General features: G+C 41.9%; 1 protein-coding gene across 1 annotated transcript; it reads right to left on the bottom strand.

The window, feature by feature from the left end:
• Positions 1-329: 329 nt before the first annotated feature.
• On the bottom strand, positions 330-6,850 carry LOC134468244 (desmin-like). The gene is made up of 10 exons (XM_063222186.1): positions 6,807-6,850; positions 6,387-6,543; positions 6,141-6,281; positions 5,178-5,297; positions 4,907-5,002; positions 4,255-4,368; positions 2,828-2,938; positions 1,536-1,646; positions 1,017-1,141; positions 330-712 (listed from the first exon to the last, which is right to left on the bottom strand). The coding sequence occupies exons 1-10, from the start codon at positions 6,848-6,850 to the stop codon at positions 619-621; spliced, it is 1,113 nt and encodes a 370-aa protein (XP_063078256.1). The 3' UTR covers positions 330-618.
• Between the last annotated feature and the right edge of the window lie 9,823 nt (positions 6,851-16,673).

Genomic DNA, 16,673 nt, shown 5'->3' with positions numbered 1-16,673 from the left:
GCATGTAGTTTGTGATGTGTGGGCAAAATGTCTTCTACCATAATATATTTTTTTCTTTATTACGGTATTTGTTTATGTTTATATTGATGTTTAGCTGATGTATTGATTAATGTGCATTGTCCTTATCGAATGAATGAATGAATGAATGAATGAATGATAATAAGGTGGATAGTGGTTTCACATCTAGAATCTACAACCCATTTGGCATGAATCCGATGTGATTCTTTTCACACACTGCTAGTACTTGTAGTCATTATTTTCTGATAAATCGAAACAGGAGACAGGATTTTGACTCACAGTTTTGTTTATTTGTTTGTTTGGTGTGCCACGGGAGGAGAGAGGAAATGAAAGCAGGTCTAGTTTAACCCATTTTGATTTGAATGTGCCTGCTAAAAAGGCCAGTTCTGCATATGTGGCATTTTTATACAGGCTCCTAAAAAGTCGAACAACATTGTCAACACTTAAACCTTCATTTCTCAGTTTCTGTAGCAGGTAGAGCTAGTAGAGATTTCCTGCTCATCTTCAACTTGTAACTTGTATGTTCCTCAAAGGTCATCATCGGTGACGGCTCCAGAAATTCTGAAGGTTCGTTCCTGTGTGTCACTCTGGATCATGACATTATGCCATTATGGCCATCATGCCACCTGCCATCTTGAGGGGCAAGCAGCTCACCATGCTGTTCATGCGGCTGTCCTCACCCTCGACCAGTTTCCTGCAGGACACAGTAGACACAAGAGCAAATATATAGTACAGTAAGAGTATGGCCTTCGTTTTCATTCAGTGCGAAAATGAATGTATTTTACGAACTTTAGTACACATTGACTGCAGAAATGTGGTGAGTAACAAACTATGTCTGTAAACAAAATACTTGTACAAGTATTCTTTATTTGTAATCTCAGCAAACTCCCAAAAATAGACCTCTTCAACATCTACTGTAGATTGCTCATGCAGACCTACAAGTCATTCATCGTAACAGTAACATGAGGTTACAAGGAGGGCATGGAGACATGTCTGACCTGTAGGTTGTGATCTCCATCTCCAAGGACTTCTTAACATTCAGGAGGTCTTCGTATTCCTTCAGCGTCACTGTGATCTTGCTCTTGATGGCACTCAGCTCCTGATTGAAAGTATCAATTCTGGCCTGGAGGACACAAAGAAAGTTCATTTATTTCAAAGTTGCCAAATGGAAGCTATAAGTACAAGATACAAGTAATTAGCATGTAATCATAAAATTATGGTACGTATATTGTGGAAAGTAGAAGACAGATTATTTATATGAATCATTATGTCCTTGTATAACACATACTTGTAGTATAATATGGCCAGACTATTCACATTCCAAATCCAAATGTGAAGCTTGTTTATTGTATGATTTATTTTACCATTTTGCTTTTTCTTGTGGAGGGGGAATAGTCTAATAGTTTAATTGTGTTACTAGCACCATCGACTATCTGTCCTCCAACAGTTTGGCAATGCGGTTCCTAGCACCATCTGTGCTGGTGGTTGCCGTGGTGATCCTAGGGGGAGGAGCTTACCTGGAGAGTCTCTTCCTCGTTCCTGTAGCGTTCGGTAGCATCACGCAGCTTTGCCTCCAGAACCTCGCTCCTGGTCATCAGTCTATTCATCTCCCCCTCCTTACTACGAATCTAAACACGCACACACACACACACACACACACACACACACACACGCACACAGTGCACACAGTGCACACAGTGTAGGAGGGGACCAAGTACCGGTAGAGGCTGAAGATGGCTTAGGCTGAAAGATTTGTCTATATCTTGTGCTATTCTGATAAATAAATACAACAATTGCAGATGAGAGTGCTGTTTTTCTCTAAACAAATGTAATGATTGCATTTCCTCAAAATGCATTGCCTGAAAGCATCAGCTAAGCGTAATGTAATGTAAATGGGTGTTTTTGGACGGTTATTGCCTTCATTGGACAGGACAGTTTAAAGGGGTATGCCACTATTTTTGGGCTTAATACAGTTAAAATCGTTGGCCAGGGTTTATAAAGGTGGTAACGTGTCTTATTTGTCATGTAAGCCATTGTCTTGCTTTTAGATAAGTTAAAAGAGGGAGCATGTCGCTAAGCTAGTGAAAGTCAATGGATCCATGTAGCATGCTACAATGCTACACGGACCCATTGACTTTCACTAGCTTAGTGACATATTCCCTCTTTTAACTTGTCTTAAAGCAAGACAACACTTAACATGAAAAATAAGACACTTTACCACCTTTATAAACCCCAGCCAACAATTTTAATTGTATTAAGCCCCAAAATAGTGGCATACCCCTTTAAGAAGAGGCAAGAAAGCAATGAGAGAAAGAGAGATTCAGGAAACACCAGACCAGAATCGAACCTGGGTATCCCGTGCAACAGTCAGTTCCCAAGGCGCTTGTCTCATGACCATATCAATGGGTGTTTTTCAAGGTGCGCTGTGTAGGATGGTGGCCAGAGCAGGTATTGCAACTATGGTGCTTACTGAAACTGTGCTACCTGCTAAATATGATCTTTTCATTAATATTTACCAAGTAATAAACTAATATTTAATATCATAACCAAAAGTACAGTACATTTTGCGACTGAAAAAGCCAATTTCTGGAAATTCTAAATGGCAGACAAAAAACAGCTCCACCTTTCCATGTATGAAAAGTGCCATTTTGCTAGGCATAACGAATACTACAAATTTGATGGTGGTGGTAAATATTCATGATGAAGGTAACATTTGTGAATGGGCAGCATGTATTCTAGAAATAATGTACTTAAAATATTACACAGTGCACCTTTAAAGAGAAGGTCTGTGTTGAGAGCCCTGCCTCACCTCTGTCTTCAGCCCCCTGATCTCCTCTCTGGCACTGCAGATAGATTCCAAGTGTCTCGTTGACGTCTGCGACATGTCCTGGAATTGAGTCTTGTACGATGCATCCATTTCCTGCAGAGAAATCAAAAGTATCAAATGACATCCCCATTATTTTAGCTTTTCATGTGAACTTAACACAACACTTAAATATTAAACTGTTCACTTGGCATGATTTCGGAATTAAACAATATGACATGAGTGAGAGGGATGATGTAAACTGACATCCTCCCCGGTGTGGTTCATCCAATCAGATATCGCAACATTTATTGAGCGATTCTAGCTATACATACAGTAGGTTTTTCGTTTACAAATATTCGTGTTGTGAGGAGGGGCAAGATGCTAAGCAGCCAACCTAATAAGCTCATTTATTGACTGATTTTTTATTCCATTTTAAACTTGGAATTTGAAAATTCAACATTAAAGTGGTGGTTTGCTATTTTAGTCATTAAGCCCTGTTTGGGTGACTTCTGGGGTGAAGTAGAGATCATCACAATTTTGACATTTGGTGCTGAACGGAGCATTTGGGTATTCAAGACTGCAGCCCCCTCACCTTCACATTGACTCAAATGGAGCACTCAAGCATTCGATCATAAAATGGCATTAAACTTTTCGTTTGCAGAGGCATGAAACTCACCGAGTGGTCAGAGGAGGGCAGCGATACGTTGGCTCGAAAATCACAGCGAAATACGCTTCCAGAGAAGATATATTATCATTATTGTCCGTCTTCATTGATTTTATTGGTTTGACTAGTATAACTCCGCGCGACCGGAAATGGGGGTGTGTTTGTTTACGTTACTATCTATGGTTTGTATGCAAGCTGTAATTTTTGTATCCAGTCCCACTCAAAGACAGCCGTTCTACCTCGCTCCTTGATGTCTACACAAACAACACACTATCGCTACCTACTGGCTGGATGTCTACTGCTATTCAACGGCGTCTGGGGAAAAATAGGTCCGCCAAATGCTAAACAACAGTTAGAAGACATATTTCGCTGCAATTCTCGAGTCAATTTATCGCTGTCTACCACTGACCACACGGTGAGTTCCATGTCTTTTCGAACGAAAGTTTAATGCCATTTTATGATCGATTGCTTGAGTGCTCCATTTGAGTCAATGTAAAGGTGGGGGGGCTGCAGTCTTGGATACCCAAATGCTCCGTTCAGCACCAAATGTCAAAATTGTGATGAGAACATCTCTACTTCACCCCAGAAGTCACACAAACAGGGCTTAATGTCTAAAATAGCGAACCACCACTTGAAGTCTGTATCCTTGTCAAATCTTTAGTGTCTCAATTTGTAGAAGATGTATGTAGCTCCATTGTTAGGGGATTGTTGTAATTCCTGTAGCGCTGCTAGTCTGTGATGCTGGCGGAGGGTAATGCTACTGTACCTGTAACTTCTGAGCGGCCATGTACTTGCTTGTAGAGCCGACGTGGGAGACAGCAAATGCCATATTCCCCTTAGCCACCCAGCTGTAGATTTGAGCCATTAGCTCGTTGATTTCCTGTGCAAAGGGAGACAAACTTTCGTATTTTAATACATTGTACATTTTTGGGGGTTTTAAACTTGTGTTAACCAGGAAGGGCAGCGAGAGAGACGAGAAATGAGTAGGAAGGTGTTGTGTTACTTGGAGGGCATAGCCTAGCTAGCAAACTAGCCCAGTGCGGCATGTCGCTCCACAGGAGACAATTCCACATGAGCTACTGTATGAAATCCACCTTACATTCTCATCTTCACTAACCCAGGCACTGTAGAGGTAGTTACAGTAGGTAGGTGAGGGTGGTGGGATCAGAACTTGTATGAGTTTGTGTGTGGGGGCGCTGTGGTGCAGCGCGCTAAGCCCCCCATATTTGAGCTTGCATGCCCATGGGGCATCTGGTTCGAGTCCGGCCGTTCCCAACCCTACCCTATGTCTCTCTCCAGCTCATTTCCGATCTCTATCTATTCTGTCATAGTAAAGGCCCAAAAATCCCCCAAAACATACTTTTAAAAAAGAGTTTGTGTGTGTGTAGGAGTGCATGCTGTTTGTGTGTGTGCAACACCTGCTTGTGGACCCTCTGCAGGAACTCCAGTTGGTGCTCCAGGTTATCCAGCTGTTTCTCCAGGGCGATGCGGCCAGCAGTAGCAGCATCCACATCCTGTTGGAAACAAAGTCACAAACACACAGTCAGAGATCTGTTCATCTAGGTCATGTTGAAATGTTATGGTTACCTTGTACAGTACTATTGGTTTTGACTTGCAGGGCGGAAGGTTTTACTGTCCATCTGGGTCATATGTTTAAACGCTGTTGATGTTTTTTTTTTTTCAACTTACGGGGCGGATAGCTTCGATTTCCGCCTCAGCCTTCTTGTGGGCCTCCAGAGCCTCACTGTACCTGGCCTTCAGCATCTCCACCTGGACACCCATGGCATCCTTAGCAGCAACCGCCAGGTCCTGCAGGGAAGAGAGACCATTCAATCAATACACTGTTAATTACTGAAACTGTGTTGTGTCAGTCGATCATTGTTGCCGCGCTCGCAAAGCATGTTGGGATTCCGGCACAGCGAGTGAGGGACCTGCGGCACGTCAAAGAGTTGGGCTCGCTTCAAATTAATGCAAATTTTATGTCCCACGGCAGCCGTACTGCGTCACCCAATGACTGTAGAGCACATGAAGATGTCCCATGATACCTGTGGTCATCACAATGGTGTATTTCTCTCCTTACAAGTAGATTGTTGACAGCTACTTTAGGATTTACAAAATGTAGATTACAAAAAACTATGATGCATGCGCTGATGGTGGCTTGGTTCAAATGATTATGTTCTATTTCAACCATAACGCCAGGGCAAGCTGTGTGTGGAAAGAAAAAACATCCTGAGGTTGCTAAGAACACATTGTGCTGTAATTTAGGGGCAGTTGATTTGCTATATGATAAATACGCCTAGAAATCTTGATGAATATACTTCCTGTATATAACTCCTGGGCCACTCGAGCTGTAGTAGCAACACAGCGACACAATGCATCCAGCGAGCTGCGTTGACCGGAATAATGAACCTTCACTGTTAGTTGCACTGTTAGTTAGCATATGCTAATGCTACCCTCTACGAAGTAATATATCTTCAATCAACCAGTGATCACAGGATCATCCATGTAAGAATCCATGGGTTACACAGTATATAGTATGGTAGAATATTTCTGGTTAATATACATGTGCGTCCCATGGTGTTTTCAGCAGCAATCCCCAGATCCCGCTGCACAATAGACTTCCAGTTGCAATAGCCAAGCACTCTCACTCACCCTCTGAGCCATCATCTGGTCAGCCACCCTCCTCATCTCCCTCATTCGTTCCTCGTAGACCATGCACAGGCCTGAGGGACCGCGGCGCAGCGCTTCGATCTCCGCCTCCAGACTCCTGTTCTGAGACTCCAGGGAGTGCACCTGTTACACACACACGCACACATTATAAAGATGGAAGGGCGGAAGGGAATGAAAGTGGTAAATTGAGAGAAACAGAGATGGGGTGTAGTCTGTTGCTCGCCTCACCTTCTCGATGTACTTGGTCAGACGGTCGTTAAGGGTGATCATCTCCTGCTTCTCCGAGGTGCGGGTGTCCAGGAAGGCCTGGTTCTCTGCAGACGCCGCATCCAGATCCCCAGTGGCACCGCTCACGCACAGGCTCATGCTCATGATGGCACCGCTTCTGTGGTGAAGAGCACACAGCAATTGGGTCACTCACTCACTATAGGCTAGCTGGTATGTATCTGAATTATGAAAAGAGTATAAAACACAATATATTTTTCTTTTGCCACTGCTGCTCTGGTCGTGAAGATTATAAAATCAGAAGTCCCTATTTGGCTAGAGACGACTTGTGTCATACAATATTTTTTTTCAAATAGCATACATTCTCGAATACATATCTCATGTTGGCACCAATGTAAAGAGAGCACATTGTCAGATGCGAACCTGCGCCCCACGACAGCATTACGCTTGAAGCTGGCCAGACTCATGATGACTCCCTGAAGTTGGTTGGTCTTGGGTTCAGTGCTGTTTGAGGATTACACTGCCATTGTCTCTCCACAGAGCCCCTTATATACTCTCACCAGACCACACTTGTCACATTCTCGTCCAGCCCATTGGGCGCGCAAGCATGGAGGAATCTTGTACCTCAATACTGCAGGAGAACCAGAGTGCCCCCCTCATCTCACAGCTTCCTGCGAAGAAGGTTAAAAATAGTGGGGTGAGGACAGGAGAGAGGTAGTCTTGGCCCCTGATCGAAGGACAAGTGTGAAGCCCATTATCATATGCATCACATTGGCATGAACTTTGTTACCTGAACAGCAATAGACAAGTAGCCCTACATCAGTATTCCTATTTCAACCCATTTTATCCGGATGACTCGTATACTGTATGTTGTTTGACCTTTGGTGCCTGGAGCGACACATACGCTGCATTCAGGCTCTTGAGATGTTACCTTTTTAAAATAAAAATGTGGGTATTGTACAGCTGAATGAACACCTTCTTATGCAAGATGAGGTTCTTAGGGTTTAAATGCAATCATGTTTCATGTTTTTATGTGCATCAGAGGTTGAGATATTTCGTTTTTTATAAGCTGAGGACAACTCTTTCAACAAAGGCTTAGGCCAAGGGTGGGGAACCTTTTTCATTCGAGGGGCCACTTCAAATGTCTCCAAGGGCCGTAAAAGTCCTCCGAGGGCCGTACTATCGACACAAACAAGGTTTTCCCCCTTTAGGCCTATATTGAAGGCAGACACCTTTAAAACAGACGCCACCTTCTCTAGGATCCCAGAATATAACTTAATTGTATTACAAATGTAATATCTACGTAAGATTCATTTACAAATATATGTCATATTTCATAAGAACCTGCAGAACATTCAAATTATATAGGGGGCCGCATAAAACGGCCCTCAAGAAATAGGATCCCCACCCCTGGCTAAGGCATTCAGCAGGCGTTTCTTGCAGGTGCTGTAGGCATCAATGGGTTAGAGGGGCTCTATGTAGGATCAAAAGTTTAATTAGTCACTGTCCTGAGTGAGCCGATGCTTACTTGAGTCATTAGTATGTGAATGATGACTCTCGCGACCACTTTCATGATCCGCTGTCAGAGAACCCCAAATGTGACTTTAGACAGAGTGGTCCGCTACGAGTGTTGTGGGAAACACTTCTCATACGAAAAATAGCTTTACATACCGTATTCAGATTTGCATCAACTGCTGGCATTCTGTGATGAAAAACATTCTCACAGCGAGATGATTTAAACAGCATTTTTACATGACGGTGTAGATTTTGAGCCAGGCATTCCACGGGCACCGCACAAACTACGTCACCCTACATTGTGCCCCTTTAAGATGTTGTCATCTGTACAGTCAGTTGTGATATATTCAGCTCCATTCCCATATACTGTATGTCATAGCTCACAGGGCTACTTGGGGGCTACTTGGGGGCTATCTTTAGAACTATTTCTCAACGGGGGCTCTGGAGAGCGCTGCCAGACTTATGGGGGGTCATTGCAGCACTCGAACTTGACGATGTCCCGGGAACCATCAAAAATGTCCAAAAATATCAATGACAAGATTCTAAAAGTATTAGGCCTATATTTGCAAAGCCATTACACAGGGACATTAACTCAATACCATAACCATCAGCGAAAATAGCAACAGAAGACTTTCCGATAACACTCCGTGCATTGTGTTCTAGAATGTTGATTAAGATTTCGCTTCTGCGACTGCAAGCGCGTTCTTGTGTTCTTTGGAGCACAACGAAGCTCATAATTATGCACAATGAAAAGTGAAATCAGCATCAGTATTGATAACGAAAATCCTTGTCTAATTGATAGTAGGTAATATTTGAAATATATTTTAAGTGTTTCCTTGAAAATATAACCCTAAATCACAATTCAGTGAAAACGTTTTTTAATACTCTCGTCTGGAACTTTGTTGAGGATTTTTACGGGCTAGTCCCAGAGGAAGGAAGTAACGTCGGCAGAGCTTTAGCAGCAGAAAAGCTATTCGGCTTGTGTTGATAATAATAAACTCCTGGGGCCTCATTTATAAAACTTTGCGGAAGAAAAGTGCCAAAAGATGGCACGATGCGCACGCACGTTCCACGTCGATTTTCCTTTATAAAACCCAACTGACTCTGAAGTTGTGGCACATGTGCGCACCTGTGGACACACCCATAATTATCCATGAATATTCAGTGAAACGCCCAAAATGAATGTGGACGGAATCTGCCAGGTCATAGACATGTAGTAGGCTATTAATTAAGTTGTGAACCAGGGTGAAAATAGCTGCGTCAAGGGAACATCTCACATGGCATATCCCCATGTGAAATTCAACGGTAGAAAATCTATTCGCTGTCTCATCGCACCTCATATGCACCAGGTTTGCCCTTGGTCACTGCGCACAGCTGTCTGCTTTCAGTTCAAAGCGACGCCCCAACTGTCGATCAACATATCCACAGACAGCATGACATATGGGCATTTTCTAGTCTGTATTTATTAAATGTGTGTATCATAAACGTGCATTATCAGTGTATAAGGCCAGCTGTCAAATGCACACCTCTGCTTCTTTGATGATGAATAACCGCATGGAAAAGAAATGACATGCAACAAGAGAAACAAAGCTGTCCATCAGTATGGCACTTGTCTGTATGCTTGCCTGTATGGCTGAGAAAATCAACCATTACAGATGCACTTGGGACTCAAGCAGATGATTCTGCAACTGGGTTAAATGTTGACGTAATTCCTTGCAGACTCGGAACACTTTATAGCCTACCGATACAATTATAGCCTGATACTGGAAAGGTCCGTGGTTATTGTTAATAAAATGTAGGGTATTTCCAAATGTAATGTGGGGTTGGGGGGGGTGTTAGTCCGAACCTTCGGCCCATGACATTTGTTTCATCTAGCTAAAATAACTAAAATATGTTGAATATTTTGTGTGTGTTACAATAATAATTGTAATAATAATAATAATAATAATAATAATAATTGTAGCGGCCAAAGTGGACTTTAAGTTAAATAAATAGAAATTGCTTAAAAATGCATAAATAGATAATAAATAATGTCATTTGAATTTGTAATTTCATATATAGGCCTACGTTAATTTCATGATTAAAATAATGAATATTATGTTGGAAAGATAAAAGAATAAGAATTCCTGTTTATAAGATAACTTTTTGTTTCGGATTAAAAATGTGTACTGTCGCTTTAAGACTCACGAGCCGGCTTCCCTCTCGCGCTTTTCATTTCAGATCGCAAGGAACCGTGTTGCTCTGCAACTACCCAAGAGACTTTAAACCTTTTTATTTTCATTAGAGACATTTTGTTAGTTCCTGTACGTTTTGCAACTGTATTAAGAAGAACACTAAACTTCCGTTATCATTTCAAGACGTTGTGGAGTGGATTTATTTCAATTACATGGACACTAACAGTGGAAACAGTAACTTTGAGTTGGAGAACAGCGTAAGAAATAGCACTTTCCTCGCGGTCTCACCAAGACTAAACCTCTACAATAATAATCATTTTATATATTGCCTTTCAAAACAACCAAGTTAGCTTGAGAAACCCAAAGGCCCATGCAAAAGATGGGTGCTGGCACTGACATTTCCTCATTAATTATTATATTTCCAGTGAAATAGGCCTACTGGACGACAGATATATGAACACACAGCCAAAGTCTTCTCTGCCATCTCTACTGATGTAGTAGCAATTTCTTCCATCATCATATTATCTGCCCCCCTGCCTTTGGTTTCTGAGCCTTTTCCCAGAAGGAAAGAAGGCTCTTCTGTTTCTTCCCTGACATTCTAAATACAGATTACATTATTACATTACATTACATTGCATTTGGCAGACGCTTCATAACCAAAGCGACTTTCAAAAGAGGACTTATTCAAGCCAACATCACAAGCAAATACAAAGTGCACAGGAGATATACAGAACAACAAGTGCAGTTGCAAAGAGGGTTTTTTTTTAATATAAAGAGTAAATAACGAGTACACACACACACAAACACACACTCACAAACTAAACTAAACTAAACTAAACATCATGTCAGGAGTCTGCCCTGGGGCAAGGCCAGTTCAAGCATTAGTCTAGTAGATTCTCTCGAAAGAGGAATGTCTTTAGTTGTTTCTTGAAAGCTGCAAGAGATGTGCTCAGTCTTGCTGCCTCTGGGAGACTGTTCCACCACTTGGGTACCACAACGGAGAACAATCTTGACTGGGAGTACCTAGAGCGACTGGATGGCAGAGCCAGACGGCTTGTGCTGGATGAGCGCAGTTCTCTTCCAGTAACATAAGGCGTTAGTAGGTCCTTCAGATAAGCTGGGGCCGTTCCTGTGATGGTTTTGTAGGCAAGGGTCAATGCCTAGTGCTTGATCCGGGCGGCGATCGGTACAAAGGTGTGAGTACACAGATGTGAGTACACAGATGTGAGTACAAAGGTTGGCAACAGAAAGATGTATATCTTGCCCCTTTGAAATATCATAAGGATTGTTGTCAGAAAATGATTGACATACACAGTTCACTGCTGAAAAAAGGCTATTGACCTGCCAAACGTTTCACATTAGATTACTGACCAAAAGTTTATCAGGCCTACATTTTTTTGCATAAAGCAAGGGTGAGTGTGCGTGCGTGTGTATCCCCCGCTCATTTTTCCCCTGCTCTACAGTGTCTTTCCCCCACACACTATTCTGCCTCCCCCACCCCCTCACTCATCTCCTCCCACACACTATTCTGCCCCCCAACCCCCTCACTCATCCCCCCATGCTACTCTGCCCCCCCACCCCCCAGTATTCTGCCCCCCACGCTCACCCCCTAGCCCCCCCCCCCCCCCCCCTCCCCGACTCAACTTATCCCCACCACACACACTATTCTGCCCCCCCCCACCTCACTCATCCCCCCACACACTATTCTGGCCCCACACACAAACGCACGCGCATACACACACACACACACGCACGCACACACACACACACACACACACACACACACACACACACACACACACACACACACACACACACACACACACACACACACACACACACACACACACACACACACACAGTTTGGCAGGACAATATGCCTTCTTTTCAGCAGTCCACTGTGTTTGTGAAATTCATTTGACAATATTCCTTTGGATATTTCAAAGTGGCAAGATGTACAGTGAGTCCAATATGTATTTGATCCCTTGCTGATTTTGCCGGTTTGCCCACTAATAAAGACATGATTAGTCTATAAATTTATGATAATATGTATTCAAACACGGGGAGACAGAATATCAACAAGAAATTCCAGAAAATAACTTAAAATAATATATTTTAATTTATTTGTATTTAATTTAGGCAAATAAGTATTTGACCCCTCTAGCTAAAAAAGATAAAGTGCTTTGTGGCAAAGCCCTAGTTGTCTAGCACTGAGGTTAGATGCTTCTTTTAGTTAATGACAATGTTTGTGCATATAGTAGAAAATAGTTTTGCCCATTTTTCTTTGCACATTATCTCTAAAACATTAATAGTTTGTGGCTGTAGCTTGGCAAATGGGAGGTTCAGTTCTCTCCATAGAATTACTATAGGGTTAATATTTGGAGACTGTCTAGGCCACTTCACAACTTTAATATGCTTCTTATTGAGCCACTCCTTCGTTGCTTTGACTGTATGTTGTGTATTATTGTCATGTTGCGAGATCCAAAAATGGCCCACCCTTCAGTGTAGTGGTGGAGGGAAGGACGTTTGCACTCAGGATTGCACATTACATGTCTCCCTCCATCCATTCATTGACGATGTGAAGTTGTCCTGTGCCCTGGCCAGACAAACACCCTCAAACCATAATGATACCACTTTCATGCATGATGGTGAGGAGGGTGTTCTTGGGATCATAGACAGCAGTACTCTTTCTCAAAACACATTGAATTGTGATAATGCCAAAAAGCTTGATTTTGGTTTCATCTGACTACAGCACTTCCTTATCATATCCTAAACCAGTCTGATGTCCGTTGGCAAACCTCAAGTGGGACTGCGCAGGTTCCCTCTGAAGTAGAGGCACCATGTGTGCACTACAGGATTTTAAACCTCTATGGCATTAAGTGCTACCAGTAGTTTTCTCAGTGATTTGGTCCCAGTAGCTTTGATATCATTGCCTAGTTCATCCCGTACAGCTCTTGGGTGATTTCTTTCTGTTCTCATGATTATCAAATCCCTACAAAAGGTAAAATCTTGTATAGAACCCCAGACAGGCTGATGGATATTAATTTTGTATTCCTCACATTTTGGAAGAAATGCATCAACAGCTGGGTCATTAATACCCAGTCTCTTTCTTGTGGCTTTGCAGCCCATTTAATCTTTGTTCAGGTCTAAAATCGTGTCCCTGATATCATTTGACCACTCTTTGGTCTTTCCCATGCTGGTGAGGTTGGAGTGTGACTGATTCACTCATACTATGGACTGATTCTGCTGACTCAATGTGTCTTTTATGCATGTTAGTATGTACAGGTGTCTTTAATTCAGATGACAAGTTGATCGGAAGTGCCCATCTGGTCTGTGGGCCCAGAACTGTAATCAGTTGGCAGGGGATCAAATACTTATTTTGCTTGATGAAATGGAAATAAATTAATATATATTCTCTTCAGTTAATTTCTGGATTTTCTTTTTGATATTCTGTCTCTCCATATTAGAATACATATTATCATAACATTTATTGACTGATCATGTCTTTGTTAGTAGGCAAACCAACAAAATCAGCAAGGGATCAAATACATATTGGACTCACTGTATATATATATTATATATATATGCATTCCTTTTTCTAGACAACCTTTATACTCACGTCTGTAAGGAGATAGGGCAATTTAATTGAAAAATAGGTCGTCTTTATTGATAATTATGGCCTTACAGTATTGAGAAAAATGTGTGAAAGTCTGCCATTCTGAAAAACAGAGAACATTTAGAATTTTGGAGCACTAGATGGCCCCAAGTTTTAATCTTTTTCAATAGGCCTTCTGGTCTGTAATCCACTGTGAAAACCCTGACAGGACAATAGGCATACTTTTCCCAGCCATAGACTCTCTATGTGCATTTCGATTATTATTTTCAGTACTTTCCTTTGGATATTGCAAGGTGGCCAACTTTATTTTCATTTGTTTTAGTTTAGTCAACCTTTGTAAACATGTATGTAAGGAAATAGGACAGAATAGTGCTGAAAGTAGTTACAGTAAACGTTCATGAATATCACCTTATAGTACAATGTAATAATGCATGAAAACAAGTCATTTTGGAAAATGGCGGCCATATTGAATTCTGAGCAAAAATTTACGTGGCCCCATGTTTTAATTTCTTCCAATAGGGTTTCTGGTCAGTAATCCACAGAGAAAAGTGTGGTAGGACAAAAGGCCTAATTTTCCCAGATGATGACCTGTCTATTCAATATGGCGGACCAGATGGGGTCAAAAATGTATGATGTTTTATTAGCCTAGCGAGCTAAGCCGCTACAGCTTGAAAGCTGACAGGGGTCTAGAGTAGCTGGGAAGCCTTGTGGGTGGGATAAATGATTGTCTATCAAAATGCCTTGGCACTCAATGCCATGCAATAGGATGGCGCAACAACCAATCACATTGAATCCACACACAGCAAACTGTAGGGGCGTGACCGATAATAGTTCCGGTCGGAGCAGCTAGCTGGCGGCAGGGTAGCTCCAGACTCAGTGAGATCTCATATTAATGCAGGCGGCTGTTTGCCCACATAACCTACTGAATATCACAACACACTGTGTGTTAAAGACTAGCATGTTTTGATCCCAAGTAACATTTAACGGCCGTGATTTTGTTCTACACCTACATGAAATGGTCTAATAACAGCCTGTGACAGTCTGGTTCTGTACGACGTAAACTGCTAACAGTAGCTTACCCGGGTAGCCCCGTCAGTTCATGGCAGTCTATGGGAGATTTGGTGCATCTCGACTTTCTTACTGGAATCGAATATAAAATATTGCTATTTATAAAGGCCTACAAATTTGGTCAGCAAGCAGACAAGTTATATGAACGGTCTTCTAAGTATTAACGGATGTCGTCATTTAAGAAATAGTTTATCAAACAATTTCAAATGACATAGCACCGGCGGCCAACCTAACCACCATACCATATTACCGGTAAGCAGATCAACTGGTGGTTTGTTTACAACTACAGCTGGTGTCTTTTCAACCATTAAAAGGCTTGAAATGACTCGTCAATTTAGTGGCAGATATAATAAGACCCACAGCATTAAAACGAGACATTTGGGAGCTTTCGAAGTCTACAAGTAGCTTACTAAATAGATGGGAATGAGACCTCGCCGACCGAGCTAGCGGCTAGCCCATCTCTCGTCAAATAACACAGCTTGCTAAACCTAGGTATCCATCATGTTGACAATCATATTAGTTTACACAACTACTTAACAAGCCCAAAATTGCTCAACATTTCACTAGTTGGTCAAGGAGGGTCCTGTGGTCAAAAACAAAGTATTTTTGAACTTCGTAAGTGAAAACACAATTTATTAGGCGACTCGTTTTAGTGGCTGTGGTGGTGGTGGCCAGACGCATTCATTCCTATGCTGGTGCTAGCAGTTTCAAGGGGCGTGTATGTTCTGAAAGCTCAATTGGTAGCCCGGCCCCCCATCTCGCTCCTCACGATTTGATTGGCTCTGTCATCGGATAACTTTCAGCCGAAAACGACCAGGGGTGGCTAGACTGCCCCCAGTAGCAAATTCAATTTGCGGCCATTAGGGGTGTCTAGTAGGCTAATGTTTTATCGCAATAACTTTACAATTGGTGCATGGAATGGAGCCAAATCTTGGGTGCAAACAATCTATAATAATAGGAACACATACTTCAAACCCAGAGGAATCCAAATTAGAGGTGTCCCGATCCAGGTTTTTGCACTTCCGATCCGATACAGATATTTTATTTCCCTTCCGATCCGATACCGATACTGGCAGTATACCGATACCGGCCTATCGGAGCATGTATTTAACTTGAAAGTTATTTAGCCTTCTTACTTTGTTGTCACACTTATGTTGAAAATGGTTTTGCTCTTGATAACAACTAGCTAGCTGAAATAGGTGAATTTGAGTAGCCTAATACACAATGGTTTTTAATGAGAAACTGACCTGTTTATTCAGATATTAATAAACACAAAATAGATAAAATAATTGTCAATTAACTACAGAAACAGAAATACCACCAGTGCTCTGCTCTTGTAAACCAAGGCTTAAAAATCCATCAGTGCAAATAATATTCTAAACTGTAAGTAGGCTTAGTCACGCAGCAAGTAGTCATATGTTTTCCATGATTTTTTTTTGGTAGGCTGATGGCATGTTGGCAATTCAGGACAAGTTTACATTTAACATAGACAAACAAAAATTCAAAATTCCAAAAAGACAAGTTTTCTAGAGCAGACACACAGAAGGCCTAGGCTACTGGAGACCCTCTCATATATGCCCAAAGTAAGATCCTCCATCATCATAGGTAGCCTAAAACAGAATTCCTCCCAAATGGGACCAACTTGCCAATAAACAACTAGATAAACAGCAAAAATAAATCATAAACACATTCGGACACAACTACTGACGAGTAGGCTATATTATTTATTTATTGAGGTCAGTGGACACAATAACATTCCATTTTCTCCCTTTTGCTCCATGTGAATTAGCACATCTTTATTTTAACATCTGCTTAGCATCTTCTAACCATTAGCAAGAAGGCACTGCCAATATTTAAAACATTCACACATGCACACACACGTGGGATATAAAGTGTGCGGTAGTGGGCAACAAACAA

The sequence above is a fragment of the Engraulis encrasicolus genome, chromosome 18 (assembly GCF_034702125.1).
Source record: "Engraulis encrasicolus isolate BLACKSEA-1 chromosome 18, IST_EnEncr_1.0, whole genome shotgun sequence".
NCBI classification, from domain to species: domain Eukaryota; kingdom Metazoa; phylum Chordata; class Actinopteri; order Clupeiformes; family Engraulidae; genus Engraulis; species Engraulis encrasicolus.
This window is presented reverse-complemented; position numbering and strand designations above follow the sequence as displayed.